Source organism: Anabrus simplex, chromosome 2 (genome assembly GCF_040414725.1).
Source record: "Anabrus simplex isolate iqAnaSimp1 chromosome 2, ASM4041472v1, whole genome shotgun sequence".
Classification (NCBI taxonomy): Eukaryota; Metazoa; Arthropoda; class Insecta; order Orthoptera; family Tettigoniidae; genus Anabrus; species Anabrus simplex.
This window is the reverse complement of record NC_090266.1, coordinates 185,655,607-185,678,299: the sequence shown is the minus strand read 5'-3', so window position 1 is coordinate 185,678,299 and position 22,693 is coordinate 185,655,607. Positions and strand designations below refer to the sequence as shown.

Here is a 22,693-nt window from a genome sequence, read left to right as displayed (position 1 = left end):
AGTGAAATCAACATGAACTAATAAAAGTACAATTCATGTAACGTAAAAATAATGACATACCGGTAAAAAAAGAAAACTGCCCAACACAAGAAGGGCCGGACATCGAAGGAGGGACCCTGCTAGATTTCCTGAAACATCTTGTATACAGTCTTGTACCAGTGACGTGTCCGTCCACTTTTTTCTTGGATACGAACGTGGATCCCTCGCGGAAATTTTACTTTTGGCATTTTTTCATTTTAGAACAACGTAACGTGCAAAATTTCTGCCATCAGCTTTCACGGCAAGCATTGCAGCACGTTGTTTTGCACTTCCAGTAGCAAGTACGATAACACTCTATGTCCCTTTCTTATCGATTGTTCGAATTTGTGGCATATGGAAAATGATTGGCATCTGACCTCCAGTTTCTATTTGGGAGAGCAAATATTCCTTCACTTCACGTTTCTCAATCACAAAACGATGAAAATCTATTATTCTTTGGCTGAAATAATTCGGCATTTGTTGGCATAATGTTGTTCTTCATAGAAGAAAAGATCCATTTCTCTTCATAAAATTATTCATCCAGCTGCGGCTAACCTTCAAATCGGAGATACTGATTCCATGTGGATGACGATAACCGCAAATGAGGTGAACCAATTGTGTTTATACTACATTTGAAATATCTTTTAACTGTAAATGTATTGTAAATAATTTTTAAATACCTGAATCTTTGATAATTTACGCATCCAAAGTTTTCGCCTGTATTTTAACGGCATATCCAACGTTGCGTAACAAAATCATATATTTAAGTACATTCTCCTCTACTTGCAGAAACTTGCTGCTTTTTGTTCCGCGAAATGCTTTGCGAGACTTGTTGGTCTCTTGAAGTGTGGTAGCGCACATCGCATTCGGACGCTGAATACTTGCGGCCCGCTGCTCTATTCCCATATGTTTCGGCGTAACTGATCACCGCGAGTTTATATGATTCAATATTACTCGAATACTTGCTCACTCTGGACTAACAAACAATTTTGAAATCACAGGAAACGCATGTCCAGTACGGTACCCGAAACACTCGTAAAATAGATTCGTACCAGACTGGAATAGAGCGTCACCAGTCACTTCTGGGCTGATTCTCTCACTGAAACAACACTGAACTAGTGCAGTGGTATTTCCTACTGGCTGATAATAGCACGTCGCCCAGTATTTGGAATGATTGGTTTTACAATAGGAAGGCTGTTACTTGGGTACCTGACATCTTTATTTCGAAACGCAACTGAAGCATGATGGATGTTCGAAGAAGTAGGTGCGTCAAATTCGTGAACATTTCTTTTTCTCCACTTTGGCCCCAAAAATATTCGGATGCGTAAATTATGCGATAAAATATGGTAGTTTTGGAGGAGAATGCGCATCTGTAGTCAACACCCAGCTAATTCCAAACAGGACAATTAAGGAACTAGCTCATCATGATTACATAATAAAATCAACACACATCGTTATTTAGTATCATGCTTACCTTTAAAGTAAGTAGAATACTGAGAAATTTTCTCTTATCTCCGATGAGCACTGCATTACTGATGCATGGGAGCTCTGTTTTTAGTATCTGCTCAATTAAAACAGGAGGGATGTTCTCTCCACCAGCAGTTATGATGATTTCCTGAAATATTCCTTAAATTAATAACATATACTGGCGAAAGCTTGTCTTCATAAGAAAGTTTTGAGAAAGTTAAAAAAAATGGTTTACTATAACCCAAAACACAGCCATACTTTCACACACTGTGTTGCAGGTTGTTGAAAGACAAAAGCTTAAATATTTTTAAAAATTTCCAAACTCTCCCCGTAAAATCTTTTGACCAGTTAAACCTTCATGGTTAATTTTACCAATCAGAACACACAAGGTAAATCTATAGTAAAAATCAAAGAACAAGACATGATTTATAGTCTCATAATTTTGCTGCAACTGCGTGTTACACTCGCACATTCTAGACAGCTCAGCTATAATATATAATCAAGGTTCCTAGAGGGAAGTAATAATTAAGGATCATGAAAGTTGCATATTACATCCATGCTATTCTAGTAAGAGTCTGAATGGCTGAATTACCATATTGTGGGTTTCCAAGATATCAGCCTTAATTGTCTAATCAAAAGATGAGGGTTTTAACAGAGGCAAAATTCAAAACGTCAGTTTATGCAATACTTATGTTGAAAACTTTCTTTTAAATATGCCGATTCGATCGAAAAGAAGTATTACATTTTGATACTGGTTAATGTCGCACTACCACATCGAAGGTTTTCTGCAAAGGAAGGACGGGGAACAGGCTAGGATTGGATAGGAAGTGGCCATGGCCTTCATTAAGTTACAGCCACCAAGTAACTGGCTGTGCGATTTGGGTCACGTAGCTATCAGCTTGCATTTTAGAGATAGTGGGTTCGAACCCCACTGTCGGCAGCCCTGAAGATGGTTTTCCATTTTCACACCAGGCAAATGCTGGTGCTGTACCTTAATTAAGGGCACGGTCGCTTTCTTCCCACTCCTATCCCATCGTCACGATAAGACCTATCTGTGTCAGTGCGACGTAAAGCAGATTGAAAAATAAGGTACAGCCCCAGTATTTGCCTGGTGTGAAAATGGGAAAGCATGGAAAACCATCTTTAATTTTGCCAGAAGTGGGATTCGAAACCACCATCTCCTGAATACAAGCTCACAGCTGCGCGACCCTAACCGCATGACCAATTCACTTGGGAGGAGTATTAAGAAGTATTATAGCTTTGCTGATAGCTCACAGAAATCCTGAAATCTTCTTCATACATTACAGCCTTCAGGCATCTATTATGCAAGGATTGCATAAACAAGTTTATTATTGTAGGTTTCCCCATGAAATATCAAGTGTCTGATTACTGAACACACCGACTGTTAACCTTTGTTAGTAAGACTTCACCTAAATCACTGAGTCCATACAGTTCTGTACCAGTTATGGTGGAAACAATGACTCAGTTGATTTTGAAGTTATACAATGGTACTAGGCGTGAACATTCACATTTTTCTAAACCCGGGTACCCAATCTACAGATCTATAAACTTAATATTGTAGCAAATCAAGATATTATTGTACCCTGAGTCCTCTGCCATAGCTGTTTGTGTCTGTAGTTCCCTCATCAACTGTCATACAACGTCGAGGTGACTAAACAGAGGAAAGGTTCTAGAAAAATGACGAGATAGTTTCTCGTTGCCCTTCTCACTGAGCTGGAATATGCCATTTCATCACAGACTTCCAAGCTCACTAGAAAGTATACAGGAACCAATTCCGGTAGCTGTATTTTCATATCACGGGGACTATCTACATACGGAATGTTCCTACTTGTTACTAAGCAAGCGAGTTGACTGTTCGGTTAGGGGTGCACAGCTTTGAGCTTGCATTCAGGAGACAGTGGTTTCAAACCTCACTGTCGGCAGCAGTGAAGACGGTTTTCCATGATTTCTGATTTTCACACCAGGCATATGCTGGGGCTGTACATTAATTAAGCGCACAGTCAATTCCTTCCCACTCCTAGCCCCATTCTATCCAATTGTCACCATAAGACCTATCTGTGTTGGTGCAACGTAAATCAACTTGTAAAAATATACAATAACAAACAAACAAAATTGTTACTAGCACACTGCTCACTCACTGTCATATCATCGTAGTCAAAGTCAGACTGAGACAGGTCAATAAAAAGTAACAAACTAGTTCTAGCCTATACAAGAAGCCACACTGAACTGTAAATATTAGGTTTCAATACTGATTTTAAGTCTTTGCCATTTCTTACTGAAATGTACATCCAAATTCTATTGTTTCCTTTTATGAACGTGGAGACATGTATATCAATGTAAACATTTATCTTGAATATATTGCATCAATAATGTACTAGTTTCAATTTAAATATTGCACAAAATATTTTACAATATAAGCAAACACATAGTCAAAAAACTGCATTGTTAAAAAATCACCACTACTACCACCACTGATCAGCATTTAGGCTGTTACCCACGTGGCAGATTTCCTGTCAGTTGCTTACCTAGTCCTTGCTTAAATTATTTCAAAGAAGAAGGAAATTTATCAACCATCTCCCTTGATAAATTACCCAAATCTCTATTTTCTCTTCCTACAAAGCAATATTAGCCAGCACCGAGGTGTAGGGGAGGGATTTTTACCTGCATCTGAGGGCTGGTTCGAGGTCCACTCCGTCTACGTGATTACAATTGAGGAGCTATCTAAGGGTGAGATGGCGGCCCCGGTCTAGAAAGCCAAGAATAACGGCCGAAAGGACCTGTCGTGCTGACCACACGACACATCGCAATCTGCAGGACTTTGGCTTGAGCAGCGGACGCTTGGTAGGCCATGGCCCTTCGGGGCTGTTGCGCCATGGGGTCTGGGTTTATAAAGCAATATTTGTGCCAATTTGTCCACTCGAATTCCTTATACAAGCAGTACTGAATTTTCAATTCTTGCAGCGAAATAGAAACTCAAAACCACTTGGTTTAGTGTAAAATAGCAAGATTGGCAACACTGATTGCAATGCATGAGTGGGGAAACACCGGATTGCATCACAGACACATGACATCCAGCTTCATGTATCAAGTATCGTTGGTGATTCATGCTTCCCTGCTTGTTATCCCGCTGTTCCTTGCCAAAGCATATTTCCCACTCAATCAATCAATACTGATCTGCATTTAGGGCAGTCGAACAGGTGGCAGATTCCCTTTCTGTTGTTTTCCTAGCCTTTTCTTAAATGATTTCAAAGAAATTGTAAATTTATTGAACATCTCCTTTGCTAAGTTATTCCAATCCCTAACTCCCCCTCCTATGAATTAATATTTGCCCCAATTTGTCCTTTTCAATTCCAACTTTATCTTCATATTGTGATCTTTCCTACTTTTAAAGACGCCACTCAAACTTATTCGTCTACTAATGTCATTCCACGCCATCTCTCTGCTGACAGCTCGGAACATGCCCCTTACATGTGATGAATATCATTTTGATCCGTATTGATGAAATTTGATTGGAGTAATAACAATAAGTTAATTTATTAATTTGACCGCCTAATCAATACAATAAGTCTTGTCTTTGTTGATTTACATTGACATGTTAACTAAAATGGTACATGTTTCGCCTTGTATTTAGGCATCATCAGCCATTGCCTTAACCTTAAAATAATTAGGCACCTGATTTACATATACATGAAATACAACAAATTTTAAAAAGCCTTGGAGAGACTTGAACTAAAATTAACATATGGTAAAAGATTTGTAATGATGTTGGTTTTAAAGATACACTGAGTGAGGTAATTTACAATTGATGAAGGTATTTGTAATATTGACATTAGAAGGTTCCTATTATAATTAAAATGAACAACGCAACAGTCTGTTATGAACAAGTGATAAGATTGCTATAAAATTATGTTGGCCGACCAGCGGTTACAACGAAAGTGACGATCAAAATCGTATTTAATAAAAAATAATGTTGAATAAAATAATGATGAAGGATGGTCACGTGATCTGCAATTATTTGTTTACAAGAGATAAGAGTCGAAAGTCAATGGCATATGGTGAAGTTGTGGTTCACTTTGATCAAAAAATACGAAGATGTAGTTGAAGATTGAAGAACGATATTTAAATTGGACCTTTATGGACCATCTCAATTTGATGCAAAAATATTGTTAAGAATATGGGTTTATTGACATTCTAGTCGAAACGGCAATGTGACAGTTGAATCTGTAAAAGGAAACCAGAAACGTGGTGTTGTGTGAAAAAATCGTAATAAAATGTTTAAGTGGAAATTGTGTAGACTTATAATTTGACGATGGTGAGGGTAATTTGTTACGTCATAAACTAAACGTTATTTATGCCTGTCGACTTCTTACTACGAGTGTTATAGCTGTAGGTTTGAGTTGGAGGGGGATCTGTTTGCGAAGGCGTGACTATGGGTTTGTTTGTAGAACTTGGAGGGGAGCTACTATTGCTGGGAGAGAAAGAGGGAAGTGTATTGCTGCGCAAATTGTAACGGTGAGATGCCGTTTACAGTGGGTGTGGCTATGGGTCTTTTGGTTGCATTTGAATTAGAGGTACTGGCGGTGAGGGGAAGGGAGGAGAGTGTATCAGTTGTAGAGGAGGTAGGAGGGCTTATTAAGTTGAGGTTGAAAACTTTAAAGAATATATTGGTGAGGGGAATTGATTCTTGTAATAGACATAAAATCTGTCCATACAAGGGGCTTTTGTATCAATAATGACGTTTAAGTTCTTATCTTTATCAAAATGCTGGTCGAGGAAAATGAATAAAGTTTCGTACTCAATCATAAGTTTACTTTTTTCGACTCTTTTGAGGATATGAAGGTCTTGTTGTATGGTAGTGTATTTATGTCCTGTGTCCCTCATGTGGCTGGCCATTGCGGAAAATTTATTGTGTCTTTGTACATATAATGCTAGGCGTATCTGGTGGAGAAGCTGCGGCCAGTTTGGCCAGCATAAGAAAAATTATATGTAGAGCATTTTAGTCTGTATATCCCTGATCCAGAGTAACTATTGTCTGTGATGTTAATAGAGTTATGATTAAAGAATAAATTGCGATTGGTGTTTTTGTTGTATAGGCTATTTTTACATCGTGCTTCATTAATGAATTGGATATCGGATAAATACCATGGTTAGTGAACGTGAATTTAGCGTATTTTGGTTTGACGAGTTTCAATGGGGTTAAATTCGTAGGTAGTTTAAATTTGGTTTTGTTGATGATTTTATCAATTATATCTGTATTAAATCCATTGAATTTAGCTATTTCTTTAATGAATTGTAATTCTTTCTTTAAATTACTAGAGGACATAGGGATTTTTAATGCCCTGTATATATGACTGTGATAAGTGGCTTTTTTATGTGAGCTGGGATGTAAAGAATCATTTTTTATGGTTGTTGGAGAAAAAGTGGGTTTTCGGTATATTTGGAAGTCGAACTTGTTTGATACTCGTGTGATTTTGATATCTAAGACATTTAAAGAGCTATTGATTTCATCTTCTTTAGTGAATTTAATGTTATTTTCCAAATTGTTAAGGAAATATAATATGTTATCACTGTTATTGATTTGTTTATCTGTGATTGCTATGGTATCATCGACATAACGATGCCAAAGACAGAGTCCATTGATGTTACAATAATCTTGCTGTGTTCGAGATTATCTAAGTATATATCAGCTAATATTCCAGATAACGGGTCTCCCGTCGCCAAACCTTCCTGTTTGTAAATTTTCTTATTGAAGGTGAAGTAATTGTTGTTTAAAACGAAACTAACTAATTTTAACCATTCATCAATTTCGATTTTACTTAATTTGCTATCTTTCGACAGATTGTTCCATATGATGTTAATGGTATTATTAATAGGGATATTTGTATACATTTTGGTGATGTCATAGGAGCGTAAAACGTGGTTTAGTTGCAGACTGGATTTATTTAGTGAATTGCAAAGTTCGATCGAGTTTTTTATGGGGTTGAGTTGTTGAATTTGAAATATTTTTTAGGAATTTGTGTAGGAATTGAGAAGTTTTGTAGGTAAGACTATTCATACTATTAATTATAGATCGAATGGGGACCTTTTTATGAATTTTGGGTAATGATCTTACTGTAGGTAATTTTGGGTTCATTATGGTTAATTTCTGATAATCTTCATCATTTAAAATGAAAGTAGAATTTTTAAGAAAGTTCTTTAAGTTACGCTGCATTTTGTTTGTTGGATCTTTATTAGTTATAGTATACGTTTTGTTTGAAAAAAGGTTTCTGTTTTATCTATGTAATCTTGTTTGTTCATTATTACTATGGTGTTACCTTTATCTGCTTTTGTTATTATTACTTTGCTATTATGGATTTTGGATTTCGGTTTTAGAATTTGTTTCGAGACGTTGTAGTTGTTGTTAGTTGTTATCTCATTAATCAATGTTGGGAGTTTCTTATTTACTTCATAACGTACGTCATTTTGCTTGTCAATCGGAATTTGTTTATCGATATTAGTTTCGGTTTCAGCGATGGTAGTAATTATGTCCTCTGCTTTTTTGTGATTAGGCCAATTACGTTTAATACCCTTATCCAATAGATTCATCTCTTAGTTAGAGAAAGCTGTATTAGATAGGTTAATTGTAGTGGAAATGTTAGTCAAATGGGAAGGGGACACTTTGTTGGTTGTATTTTGGTCAGATGTTTTGCGTTTGTTTTCTTGTAAACAAATTAATTTATGGTTTAAGGTTTTCTGTTTCCTGTCTAATATGTCAGATAGTTTAAGGTCAATGTTCCTTAAAATGAACTCCATTCAAATGGAGATAATTTTTGAGAGATGGTCAAATGTGTCCTACATAATTGTAAATTCAATAGAGATTTCTTCTTGTATAATAGCTTGATTTCAATTTTTAACCATATGCTGTTTACTTTCTCTTGAGTGACATTAGATTTTGAATGGGGATGACCTTTTCTTTGTAAAGATTTGAGAAACTTAGGTACCAACTCTAATATCAAGCAATCTTTAAGAAACTTAATATTTCTAGAAATCTTGCCTATTTTAATTCTCAGGTTCAAATACTTGTTAGGTTTTATCATTGCCTGGTTGGCATTAATATTACATGTGATGAATATAATTTTTGATCCGTATTGATGATATTTGATTGGAATAATAACAATAAGTTAATTTAATAATTTGACCACCTAATCAATACAATAAGTCTAGCCTTTGTTGATTTACATTGACATGTTAACTAAAATGGTACATGTTTCGCCTTGTATTTAGACATCATCAGCCATTGCCTTAACCTTAAAATAATCAGGCAGCTGATTTACATACACATTTTTATTAAATACGATTTTGATCATCATTTTCGTTGTAACCGCTGGTCGGCCAACATAATTTTATAGCAATCTTATCACATGTTCATAACAGACTGTTGCTTTGTTCATTTTAATTATAATAGAAACCTTCTAATGTCAATATTACAAATACTTTCATCAATTGTATATTTCTTTTTTTGCTAGTTGTTTTACGTCGCACTGACACAGATAGGTTTTATGGCGACGATGGGACAGGAAAGGGCTAGGAGTGGGAAGGAAGCGGCCGTGGCCTTAATTAAGGTGCAGCCCCAGCATTTGCCTGGTGTGAAAATGGGAAATCACGGAAAACCATCTTCAGGGCTGCCGACAGTGGGGTTCGAACCTACTGTCTCCCGAATACTGGATACTGGCCGCACTTAAGCGATTGCAGCTATCGAGCTCGGTAATTGTATATTTCCTCACTCAATGTAATATATTTAAAACCAACATAATTACAAGCCTTTTACCATATGTTAATTTTAGTTCAAGTCTCTCCAAGGCTTTTTAAAATTTGTTTTATTTCATATATATGTAAATCAGGTGCCTGATTATTTTTTTTGCTAGGGCTTTACGTCGCACCGACACAAATAGGTCTTATGGCGACGATGGGATAGGAAAGGCCTAGGAGTTGGAAGGAAGCGGCCGTGGCCTTAATTAAGGTACAGCCCCAGCATTTGCCTGGTGTGAAAATGGGAAACCACGGAAAACCATCTTCAGGGCTGCCGATAGTCCTGATTATTTTAAGGTTAAGGCAATGGATGATGATGCCTAAATACAAGGTGAAACATGTACCATTTTAGTTAACAAAGACAAGACTTATTGTATAGATTAGATGGTCAAATTAATAAATTAACTTATGTTATTATTCCAATCACATACCACTTAGTCGAACAGTTCGTCCTTCATGCTGTGCAGCTAAATGCTCATTTCTTATCTGAATGAGCCCTCTTATCTATGAGTCATCATCAATCGCATTCCTTGCATTCACAGAACATGTTACACATTAGTAGGAAAAGACAGGGACTGCACTTATAAGCATAATACAAATGATAACATCCTTCTAATATGCCACTTTAGGGTATAAAACCCAAAATACGATGCATCTACTAAAGAAGACAAAATATCATTTTTATGCACAATAGAGTGGTCATATTCTGTTCAGATATTAGTGATTTGCAAAAATAATTTACTGGCATATTCATTCAATGGCGGGGAAAGTATATAAAAATATATGAGCTTGCGATCCCTACATCGATCCTTACACACAGCCTTGATCCTTAAATGCAGCCTTGAAAGACCACAATGGCCAATTTTTAACTCCCAGCACCTGAAATGAAATTCCTTTGCATCACGGTACAGAAAACCAGGAAGGACGGGATAACGAATGAGAAGATTAGAGAAGAAGTGGGTATACAAGTTTCTGTCCTCAGAAGGATCCAGGAACCAAGACTAAAGCAATTTGGACACATAAAGAGGATATCAGCAAACAGAACTGCAAGGAGGTAATTTGAAAGAGAGGTGGTAGGAAGATGACCTGTGGGAAGACCAAGAAGAAAGTAGATTGGTTTAGTGAAGAAGGACGTAATGCAGAGGAGACACGATAGGAACAAGATAGTGAAAGAAGAGTAGTACAGGACAAAATGGAGGGGACTTGTGCACCACATCCCAGCAACTGGAGATGATTAAAGATTTTGCTCAGATTATTCAAATATTGCAATAAAATTACCTTAATTCTTCCTGTAATGTACACAAATCCATCCTCATCCATTTTTCCAGTATCTCCCGAGTGAAGACGTCCTTGCTGATCCACGGTTTCTTTGGTTTTCTCCACATCGTTTAAGTATCCCATAAAGACATTTCGTCCGATCATGCAAATCTGAAAGTCATATTCAATATCTTGTATGAAGACAGCATTTGCACTTAAATCAGAGAAGCAAAGAATTTAACTGCAACTGGCAGTTAAAACTTCCAGCAAATGGTCCATATAAATATTGAACACTAAGGATGTACAGTGCATGTGGCAGTGATTTTCACATTGAGCTCCTACTAAGGATGTAAGTTTACAGTTCTGTCTGACACAAGCTATATTTTACCAGGAACTTTTCTACACTCCACCATTCTGTAGCAATGTTTTATTAGTAGCATACAGTACTTTTTGTACCATAATTCTCTCGATTAGCACACACTTATTTCTTTGGTAAATTTTCAGTCATCATCATCATCATCACCACTGCTCAGTATTTAGGGCTGTCACCCAGGTGGGAGATTCCCTTTCTCTATATCTACAAAGTTATAAACAATATGCTCTATTCTATTATTGTTTGTTTGTCCAACCCTTGTCCTGTTTCTCTACGGGGTTGGATATGAAGTGAGATTAATCTGTCGTGGCGGGCTTTTATGACCGGATACATTTTCTGACGTCAACCTCATCAGAAGAGTTAATGAGATGGAAATGAATGACGTGATATAACATAGTAGGAAGGGAGAGGGTGAAACCCGGTGCTGGCACATAGCCTACTCCTGCTGAATAGCATCATGGGGTCTGCTCAAGGCTTAACATCTCCATCCTACGGACGAATCACCATCAAGAGCGTTATTTGTCCTCACTCCATATGAGCACTACAGGGAGGTTTGGAATTTAATCCAGGCTTTTGGCATGCAATCTAGTAATTAGAAATTGTACACCACCACCTCCCCAACCCTGCCGGCCAACATTCTGATAGTGAAAGTTTTTCGACCAACGAGACTCAAACCGGCTAACCACGGTGTCGGACCACTTAGACATCAACGCCTTAACTCTCTATTCTATTACTAATGTTTAAAAAAATATTTAACACATACTGAAAATCTGTATCTGCCAACCGATTAGTAGCTTCATCCTACATAGGTTTTCATTAATTTTATTCTCTACCATCAAACACAATATCTTTTCCAGAACACCTGTAAACACTTTTACTGGAATACTGAAATCACCCATTAGAACTATCCTGTCCTTGCTATGATGTCACGGTCAACTTCGTTCTCACATGGTGAATACAATAAGACAATTCTTGACCTAATTCCTCCAACTGCCGAATCTACCCAAATCATTCGTTCATTCATATGCCTAACAGAAACTTCACTGCGTGCAATAGCACTCCTGATGAACAGACATACCCCACACTCTGCCCTTCCCTTAGTAACACCCGTCAAGTACACTTTATAACCTCCAATATCTTCCTCGTTATCTCCCCTTACCCGAATATCATTTACTCCTAGCACATCCAGATGCATCCTCTTTGCTGACTCAGCCAGTTCTACTTTCATAGCCCCATTAATATTGATAACACTCCATCGAAGTTTCCAAGGAGTCCCTCGCCTGTCAAATTGGAGTGGGACACCATTACTTCAATAGGTCCGAGGCTTGCTTAGGGACCAATGGTGGATAGTATAGTCCTAGCCGCCTGAGCACAATGAGGGCCGTGACTCAGAATATGTTCGAGATGCCCACTCCCATTCCATAGCAATTGGTATTCCGATTCAGGACCACTTACTAGGCCACTAAGCCGTTGCCCATAGTTCACGAACTAGGATGTGACTAGAGTAACCCACACCATGAACCACTGCAATATACATATTAATCTATGCATTTTAAGTCATGGCATGTGGGTGCATGACTTAATCATATATGTGAAAGACAAGTCTGTATTATTTTGTAAGGCTTATCAGAAAATATTCGTCCTACCCACACTCTTCCTGTAAGGGAATAGAGATAGGTAATTTTAATTTCCCTGTGATGAGATAGATGAGTTGATGACAACATTAGGATTACTTTTTATTTGATTATTTTGAAAGCATTCACTACTCAATTGCCCCCAACTACTCGAACAGAATTTCAAAATGAATAATCAAATGGAAAAAATAACCTAATAACTGAAAAAACAATCAAATGGAAAAATAATCAAATTATTTTCTTTTTGCTAGTTGTTTTACGTCGCACCGACACAGATAGGTCTTATGGCAACGATGGGATAGGAAAGGGCTAGGAGTGGGAAGGAATCAGGCGTAGCCTTAACTAAGGTACAGCCCCAGCATTTGCCTGGTGTGAAAATGGAAACCACAGAAAACCATCTTCAGGGCAATTATTTTGTATGTGATTATCCCATCACTAATTGCCACATTTTTCAAGTCATCTGACATGAAAGATTTCAACAACTGTGGCATCATCCCTAGAACTATGGGCCATCTTTCTGGAAGACGGTACACTGTTTCGTCAAGTGCGACCATCTTTCTGACAGACGGTGCCTTCCTTTTCCAATAGATTTATAAATGGACGACAGATGGCACTAATATATATAACAGTTAAATGCTGATACTTTTATCTTCAATTTTGAAAGTATTTGAAAAACAAGCAGCAGTATGGAGAAGTTTATTTCGCTGTAGAAGTGGAAGTACTTTCATAACAATTAATAAATCTCATTGTAGACCGTATTTTACATCAGATTATGAACATTAAAATAAGAATATTAGTTAACACCACCTTTCCAATACCTAACTTTCCTTATATTTAGGAAATAAACATCACAACAGGCGTTGTAAGATGGGACATGTTTCGCTTAACTGTCGTAAGCATCATCAGCCGAAAATAAATCTTAGCCTAAAGTTAGGTCAGGGCCCCGAACCTAGTGTTCTTAAAGTATATGGTACCCTAAGAAACAATATTTACATTTAGAAAATCACATAGGCTTAAAACTAGTGTGAAAAAAACATAAAATATTACAACATAGCTAAGAGAGAAACACACGATAGTGTTGAAACAGAGGTTAAAAACATAAGGTAAAACACACAGCTGGCAGTGTAATAATCAAACTCATCAGTCAGTTAATAAGAATGTTCATCATGACAAAAAATGATGATTATATTCTTTTGAATGAAGAAATAGTTCAGTCACACTCTTGTATAGATACGTGAGACGGGCAAGAGAAATCACATATTGTAGCAGACATGGAGTAGTAACACTTCAAACAGGAATTGATCACGCCTGAAGCCGCTTCATTTTTACTGGGAGTTCAAGATCGAAACGGAAAAAATAAGATGCCAAGTGCGTGAACTGAAATCTGAAAAATGGATAAAGGAAAAAGATGTACTCGGGCCTTGAAAATAGGGTGTTCAAAATGGGAATCTAAGATAGCTTACCTCTTATGTTGGATGAGCTGCATAATGCGATGTGAATTCTACTGAACAATAATCAAAGGAAGAACTTCCACCAAGCAGAAGTCACTAAGTGGACGAAGGAACTTCTGCCTGACTAATAAACCGGAAAAATGCACTTAGTGGAAATAGCGAGTGCAGTCTGCAACGGAACGCTTCCCAATATGACTTAGTAAGTTCTACCTGCCGATAGAGCGTCATTTTGTTAGGATGATTTTGCACCTAACTCAAAACTGCCAATTTCTGACTTAGTGACTTCTGCCTAAACGACGATGATATGTTCTTACAATCAAGATGACTATTCTGAAATCGAGCACCTGATTTTCGAAGATCTTAATGACAGTACTGATGGTGACAGCGATTATTGTGTTAATTCCAATGATGAATTATTCCTGAAAGTAGTGAAAGTGACAGAGAAGTACAAGGTGCCTCGGAAGTAATGGAAAATTCCAATAACCGGAAGGATGTTCAAATCGGTGCAGGTTATATTATTACTAGCAGTACTTCAATATTTGGGGAAACCAGTGAAGGGATAAGTGTGAACTGTTGATATTTTTGTATATTGTTATAAATACTTTGATCGCAACACACACAAAAAAAGAAAATGCCCTAAGAAAACTAAGATAAGCTGTAGGTTTGAAATTCGTGAAAAGAACTCAAAATCAGTTGTTTTACTTAGCTTTTGAAAAAGTGAAGGATTGTGTGGGGAAAATGTAAGAACATACCGGTACTTGTGTATTACAGAATATCATGTTTCAGGAATACATTATCTATCAGAAATTATTTTCTTAGGGCAAAATATTTCAAAAATTCCCTTTGTTCAAAATAAAGTATATTTCGATAGTTAGATATTTTTGACAACTTCATGTAGATCAATCTTTCAGCTTTCTCTTGGTGTATAATATAGATTTATTGGGATTAATATGAGTTTGCAGTCATGATTTTATTTTCATAGTGTATATTGAGGAAAATAACTGCAGCATTTGACAGATAAACCTGCAGCAGTTCTAGGGTTAAATACCTCAAAGATCTGACTGACCAGGAAGTGAATAGACTTCATTAACACAGTTGGTCGACGAGAATCATGCAGTTGATATTGTTGAGCTTCTTACTGAACCTGAGGGGGTTTCATGGTGTCCAACCTCTCATTTGCTGCATCCTTGAGGTAATTTTCTTTTTTATTTCCTAGTGATATTAATGTTGCACAAACACATCAGTGTGGCATGGAGGGTAAAGGTCTAGGTTTGGGAAGGAAATGGCTGTGGCTTTAATTAAGGTACATCCTTAATTGCAAACTCGAGGTACCTTTTTCTCCCATTTGTGAGGGGAATTTGTAACCGTACACAAGTACGATCACGGATTTTAGGTTAGAAAATGTTTGTAAACGATGACCTCCCAATTTTAGGTTAGAAAATTTCCACAAAACAATTTGTAATATAAAATAATGAATATCAGGTGACTGTATTAACTTAAGCTGTAAAAAACATAATATTACAAGAAGAATTTGTAGTTAGGGAATACTGAACATGTATATCGCTATATTTGTATAACTTTTAATATAGGTCAGAGTCTGTGCACGTAGCCTAGCAGTGAAGATTGTGCAACATGGAAAACAGTGACTACATTGGTAGAGACGGTTGAAAGTGTTGCAGTAAGTGGCTTGAAAACCCGGGGTACAATCAGGAAGTGTATGCTGAAGACTGTTATAAGGGCGGATCAAATATAAAGAGGAATCACTTTTTAAAATTTATTGCATCAACCAAAACAAATTCACATACAGAGATCGCTTTTATACACAGTGCCTTGCCTTCGATACAAATTTTCTCCACCAGATTGGTAAGTTTTTGATGCCGTCCTGATAGAAAGAAGAGGAATGTTTGCGGAGCCAGATGCGCACAAAATAATCAAATAAGCAATTATTTTGTATGCGATATCCTACCACTGATTGCCACATTTTTCAAGTCATCTGATTTCAACAACTGTGGCATTAACCCTAGAACTATGGACCGTCTTTCTGGAAGACGGTACACTGTTTCGTCAAGTGCGATCGTCTTTCTGACAGACGGTGTCTTTCTTTTGCTATAGATTTATAACTGGACGCCAGATGGCACATTTGCATCATCATCGAACCGCTGTCCTCCTAGATCTTGTTTGAGCTGTCCAAACAAATGGTAGTTGTAGGTATTTGTACGGAGAGTGTTCCTGAGGTTCCAGTGAATTTCTTCCTGTTTTTCCCGCGTTAAGATGACAGCATGTAGCCTTGCATTGTCAAGGAGAAGAATGACGTTTCGGATCGGTTGCCTGCGTCGCTTGTTGCTATACGCAGCATTTGCTTCATTCAAAGGGCGACAGTAATAGGCTGCATTAATTGTCCATTGTTCGTGAAGAAATCCACCAACAAAACGCCCGTGGAGTCCCAGAAAACGGTTGCAAGCACCTTTTCAGCAGATGAGCGTGTTTTGGCACTGACCGGACCTGCTTTGTCTCCTCGCCCCCATTCCATGCTTACTTGGACTCAGGGGTGTAATGACGCACCAACGTTTCATCATAAGTCACAATACGACACAAGAAATCCTCTCCAGCCTCCTTGTAGTGACCCAGTAGTCTCTGACAAACTTCCTGGCGTAAAGTATTTTTTGAACCAAGCCTAACAATAGCTGCAGTCACTTAAGAGCGGCCAGTATCCAGTATTCGGGAGATAGTGGGTTCGAACCCCACTGTCGGCAGCCCTGAAGGTGGTTTTCTGTGGTTTCCCCATTTTCACACCAGGCAAATGCTGCGACTGTACCTTAATTAAGTCCACGGATGCTTCCTTCCCACTACTAGCCCTTTCCTGTCCCATCGTTGCCATAAGACCTACCTGTGTCGGTGCGTCGTAAAGCAACTTGTAAAAAAAGTTTTTTAATTCCTGGTTGAGGAGATGAGAAACCCACCTGGCAGACAAATTTCTGAAATGGAGTTCATTTCGGATGATGGTCTGAACACTTCCGTAACTTATTCCTACGGCTAAAACAATTTGTGAAATTTTTATTCGCCGATCTTCACCAATAATGTCACGAATGGCAACAATGTTGTCTGCAGTGATGCTTATCCACAGTCTCCTGTCATGAGGTTCTTTTTTCATACCTTCTCTTCCTGCCAGAATTTTTTTATCCCACTCATACACTCCAGTCTGCAAAAGTGTTCCTTTCCCAAACTGTGCGTGGAGCTGTCTCAAAATTTCGGAAGGTTTGAAGCCCTCTTTTTCGAGAAATTTGATGGTAATGCATTGAGCAACAACGTGTGCACCTCTTGCTCACTCATGGCATACTGAAGCAGCCCAGCTCTGCACAATCGTTCGCACGAGCAAACCTCTTCTCCAGACAACCCCACCAACATCCTGGCAAAGCCCCATCTCAGAATTATTGTGAACAGCAGTGGTACATTCAAATTCCCATTTATATTTGATCCGCCTTTGTATTCATCAATGTGGATGAATGCGAGTGTTTGCTTATTTGCGTACCGGCCACTCGGTAACCAATCCGGAAGCTCCAATTTTGAGTGAGGTTGCGTTGACCAAGAGACGCTTGGTCTTTTGCGGACACTAAAGCCACGTAGAACAAGCATATGCATATACGCAGAAGCATGTGCAACGAAAGGGGCTTTCATTTTTATGGAGCCATTACTGTACCTAGCGAGTGCATCAACCATTATGGAGCAGACTATGCCAGCATTACGGAGTCAGTACGAGTTCTTTACGATGTTATGAGAAATCATTCTTGGTGTGCGTTCTGTGGAAGACACTACATAGTGTTCATTTGTAAGTCATACTCTAGTTTATTCATATCAGATATAATGAACAGTGTGTGTGGTGGATTATATGTGTAATCTGGAGCTAATGTGTTGTGCGCAGAACTGATTATGGCTTGATGAGACCGTAGGATAGTGTTTATTACTTGGTCATTCCTTGACTGGTACGGCATGGTAGTCTTCATTCATTTATTCCACAGTGGCCATTTTACATTGTGAAGTTGTATAGTTTGGTTAACAGAGTACAGTGAGGCGACTTTTTTAAGTACAATTTTAAAATGTGGTAAATTGATACCACAATGATGATGCTATTTTGTTCATGTAAATGTGGTTAAGAATGGACAGTTGTCTTACCCATATTAAATAATCAATCCGAAGCATGGCCTTCAGAACTGTATGTTTTGTAGATTGTAAATGTTTGAGGATGTTTATTTTTGTAAGCGGCAATATGAGTTGGTCTCATCACGTGATTATGTTGGTGCTTATTTTGTTTTATTTTGTTTCAGGAGAAAATTCCAGTAGTGAAACTTACAGTAAATCTTTTATTGGTGGAGTAAGGTAGAAATGGTGCAAGCAATGTACAACAACAGTGTTAGCAGAGTACTGACCCCAGTTGGAAAGATAGAATGGTTTAGGAATAAGACTGGACTAAGACAAGGGAGTGTATTGTCACCTCTTTTGTTTATTATGGTTATGGACAAAATTGCAAAGGACACAAAGGCAGCCTATGGAGATAAAGTGATGAAGATACTACTATTTGAGATGATGATGTGAACTGGGGAAAGAACAGCAAACAAGTGCAACAACAACTAGATGTACTGAACAAAAACATTGAGAAGTATGGTATGAAAATCAGTAGAGAAGAGAAAAGCAAGACTATGGTGATATCAAGAGGGGAAAGGCAAGAAAAGGGCACTGTGAAAATTGGAAGTCAGAGTCTGGAAATTGTGGACAGCTTTAAATACCTAGGAAGTGAGTTAATGCAAAATGCTAGGGTGGACATGGAGATTAGCAGGAGGGTACAGCAGGGTAATGCATTCTACTTGTTTGGAACAAAGAAGTACCACGGAAAAGTAAAGAGATAATTTACAAAATCTACTATGTACCCATGCTTACTTATACAGCTGAGACTTGGATTTTGACTAGCAGGCAAGTGAGTAGAATTAGAGCCAGGGAGACAAAATTCCTAAGAAGTGTGATAGGAAAGACAAGGAAAGACAGAGTGAGAAATGAAGATGTTAGGAAGGAAGTTGGGACAGGAAAGCTAAATGAGAGAGTTGAAAAGAATAAACTAAGGTGGTTTGGACATGTAAAGAGGATGGAGGAGAATAGAATTCCAAGACAGATGCTGGATGCAAAGTGCGAGGGCAAGAGAGCAAGAGGAAGACCTAGAACAAGGTGGATTTAATCAGTGAAGAGCAGCATAACTAGATGAAATTTAGACTGGGACAGTATTGTGGAAGAGGAATGGTGGAAGGAAAGAGGAAGATGGAGAAGTGCCGTAAATACCCCGACCTGGCAGGAGCTGGGTAAGGGTAAATAATAATGATGATGATGATGATTAAGGAGAAACCTGGCATACTACCAAAATTTATTTTCAGAGTTAAATGGTAGCACAGACTCTTCTATGACATCATGATTGCTCTCCTCTTCATCACTGGATGGATTGGAATTTTGCAGCACTTCTTGCAGCATCTTGTCTTCTCTCTGATCTCTTCATAATGCAACTTCAGTATCAACAGCTAAATACATGTCTTAAATGACATCAGTCACTACTCCTTGCCATTGTTCAGGTTCCACGTGTATTTCTAGTTCTTTCGGAACAATCTCTGCATTGGTTTCTTTATTTTTGAAACTTTACAGAAACACTTTGCAATTGTTTGCTCACATTCCAGGATTGACGACTTCGGGATGGGGGAAGGGAAAGATTTCCAGTGGCCAAGTGCAGATGCCCATATAAAAGTGATGGTCAAGGCCACGCCGATCGTATACTCATTGACAGTCACAGAGATAAAGGTTAAATCTTTTAACAATAGCGACTAACTGACCATAACTAGGAAGCTACAATAAAAACAGAAAATTATTGGGAATTACTTGAAGGCTTCAATTCGTGGAACCATTACAAAACTAACTTGCAATAAAATCGTGCCTTCGAATTATTCAAATTCAAGCTTAAAAACGTTTATGCATTGATTAGAACAGGAATTTCAAGGGGAATGAACTTTTATTCAAATTATCCACAGTCCACTGGATAAATATAGATTCCTTATAGGCAGTTATGAAAATGAAAAAATGAAAGATATAATCAGAGAATATTTTTCCCTAAATTTAGCAAAGAAAAAATTGGTTGTGTGCATTATTTGGTCCCACTTCACTCCGCCCTTGATCTATGTGGAGTCAGTAGCACATTAGAAGTGATGTATGAACCACTAGTATGGATACAAGTTCTCACAATCACTAGTTCACGACTAAAGATAAGCTGAAGGTTATTGAAGACACAGAGAACACTGAAAACCATGCAGGAGGAAGGAAGTACGATGTCACAGAAAGCTGTACTCGTGACCGGTAAAAAAAGTAATTGCCAGGCGTTTTGCACAATTTGTTTCTATGCAGCTAATAATACTAGGCAGCACTCTTATTACAGCAACACCAGCCAAAGTAGCTGATTACAAATATCAGAGGAAGGAAAGCAAACCGCATGATAATTCTGATCAGCCTGCCCAACAAATTTATATTTTAATGAATTCAGTTTCGGAACACATCTTTATGTAGGATTTATTTCATGAAAATTAAGCACAAATTAGAGCCAAATTTCCCTTTTTAAAATTCTCCCCTAAATTAACTTATTTTGAAAGGATTAAAATTAAAATTCTGCCTTTAAGTAGGCCCATAGATGTTTCCTAATGCCCATTTCAACATTTTAGTGCCTATTTTCAAGATTTCTTGAGCCTTTTTGCCTGCCTATTTTGCAATTTTTAGTGCCTAACATCTGGTCTCTAATCGTGACTAACGATATTCAGATCCGTTTTTGTCACACCAGACAACTTAATGTACCATCTAAGTAATTCCAACACTATGAAAATGCTACATTCCAGTTTTTTCCTTGACAATCCTGATAATGAAAGCAAACTGATGTTTAAATTAAAACCATTGTTTACACTGCATTTCATTTTCAACAGCTGGTACAAGAATGTTTACATCAGCAATCTGGAAACATGAAGATTGACCAGGTGTAACACTATTTCTTAGGCTGCAACTTTAAAACAAATCCCTATTCTTCCAACTGAATGTTTGCTAGATTCAGGTAAATACAGCAATGACAGTTACCTGCACTATCATAGACCTCACTGAAGCAAAGGTTATACAGTGAAACCTCGTTAGTGCGTTCCTCATTAACATGTTTTCCTGCTTAGCACGTCGTAAATTCGAAGTAAATGTTATCATCACATTAATTCTATATAAAAATACCTCACTTATCGAGTCACGAATTTTCGCTATAACCGCTTGGTACGATCACTTTTTTTAGCCCTGAAAATGTTATTTGTCATCCCTTGTGAAACAAACGTGGTTTCCAAGTATGGGAAGATCCGTCGCCTGAGCTGCGTGATTACGGGAAAAGGCCTTAAATTCCTGAACTTCATCGGTTAAATCGTATGTTCGGGGAACAACCTGTTAGCCTCAGGAATGTTCATTTTTGCTTGACGGTTAGCAGCAAGATTGCTGAATAACATGGTGAGTCTATTTGTGCTTTATTTCGCATTCTATTCAGAAGTTAGAAATTTATTTTGTGTTGAGCGGTACAGTGAAGTTTTTTCACGTGATACAGTAGCCTATATCTGGATTAGGAACATAATCGTGTGAAACCGACTAGCATGGTGCATATTTATCTTGTGATAGCCTAAGAAAAGATAGCCCAGAAAAAGTGAAATTCCTTGTTAATGAAGACAACATTAAAATATTTTAGAAAGTGGACTGGCATCCGCATCTTTAAGCGCACGGAGGTCGCGAATGCTGGGTTGAACTTGCACCTTCCAATTTCAACTTGATCGATTCGATTTGTTCAAATTTGAAAATGGCGGCCAAAGTCATTCTGTTGTAGTCGCACATGGCCGAGTATAACCTCCAATTCATTGTCTAAGAGTGTGACCAGAAAATAATGTTTCATAACTCACTGCTCTGAAATAAAAGGCTTCTACTAACAATTGTTTTAAAAATAGTGTGATCTGCAATAATACTTGGATATTTTTATTGGCCCCCACGCATATGTTTTCATATTTGTTGTTTGGCATTTTTCACACCGTTCAGTGCACCTGTTATTTTATAAGTTCCGGCAGAGAAAGTTTTCATATGTGTTTGCTCAACTTTTTCACACCTTTTAAAACTTTCCTCTCATCTTGAGAAATTGTAGATATAGTTTTCACAGTACCCACGGATACACAATGTAAAAATCCTTCATGTCTGGGGTGCTGATCCCGTAACGGCTTTATTACTTTATTGCTCGCTTTTAGATTGTGTATCCTTTTATTTTGATGTTGCTTCCTCCACTCTTTATTCATATATTCAGTAGTACGTTTTCTCGCTTAACACGTTAATTTTTGTTGTCCCCTGCAGAAACATCTTACCGAGGTTTTACTGTAATAGAAATTTCTTACATCTTATAATTAAAATTCTAGGGCATTCATTGACTGTAATTTCATTTATTTTGCCAAATTTTTATATATTTATCCGTATCAGGTCAATTCAAGATCATATCAGTAGTTTTTAGCTTTTGTGTCTGTTTGTTCTACCATCACGGGTAAACGGATGAATAGATCTCGACCAAACTTCATATGTAGAGTCTACTCCTGAAGGAGCAGGTTTCAATATGC

At 37.7% G+C, this 22,693-nt stretch overlaps 1 protein-coding gene across 5 annotated transcripts in view; it reads right to left on the bottom strand.

The window, feature by feature from the left end:
• bgm (bubblegum) overlaps positions 1–22,693 on the bottom strand; it is a 514,443-nt gene that overhangs the window by 50,015 nt on the left and 441,735 nt on the right. For all 5 annotated transcript variants that reach the window (XM_067140465.2, XM_067140469.2, XM_067140466.2 and 2 more), the window contains 2 exons: positions 10,573–10,722; positions 1,493–1,633 (listed from right to left, as the gene is read on the bottom strand). In XM_067140465.2, the coding sequence (XP_066996566.2) occupies positions 1,493–1,633; positions 10,573–10,722 (291 nt within the window). The remainder of the gene's footprint in view (positions 1–1,492; positions 1,634–10,572; positions 10,723–22,693) is intronic.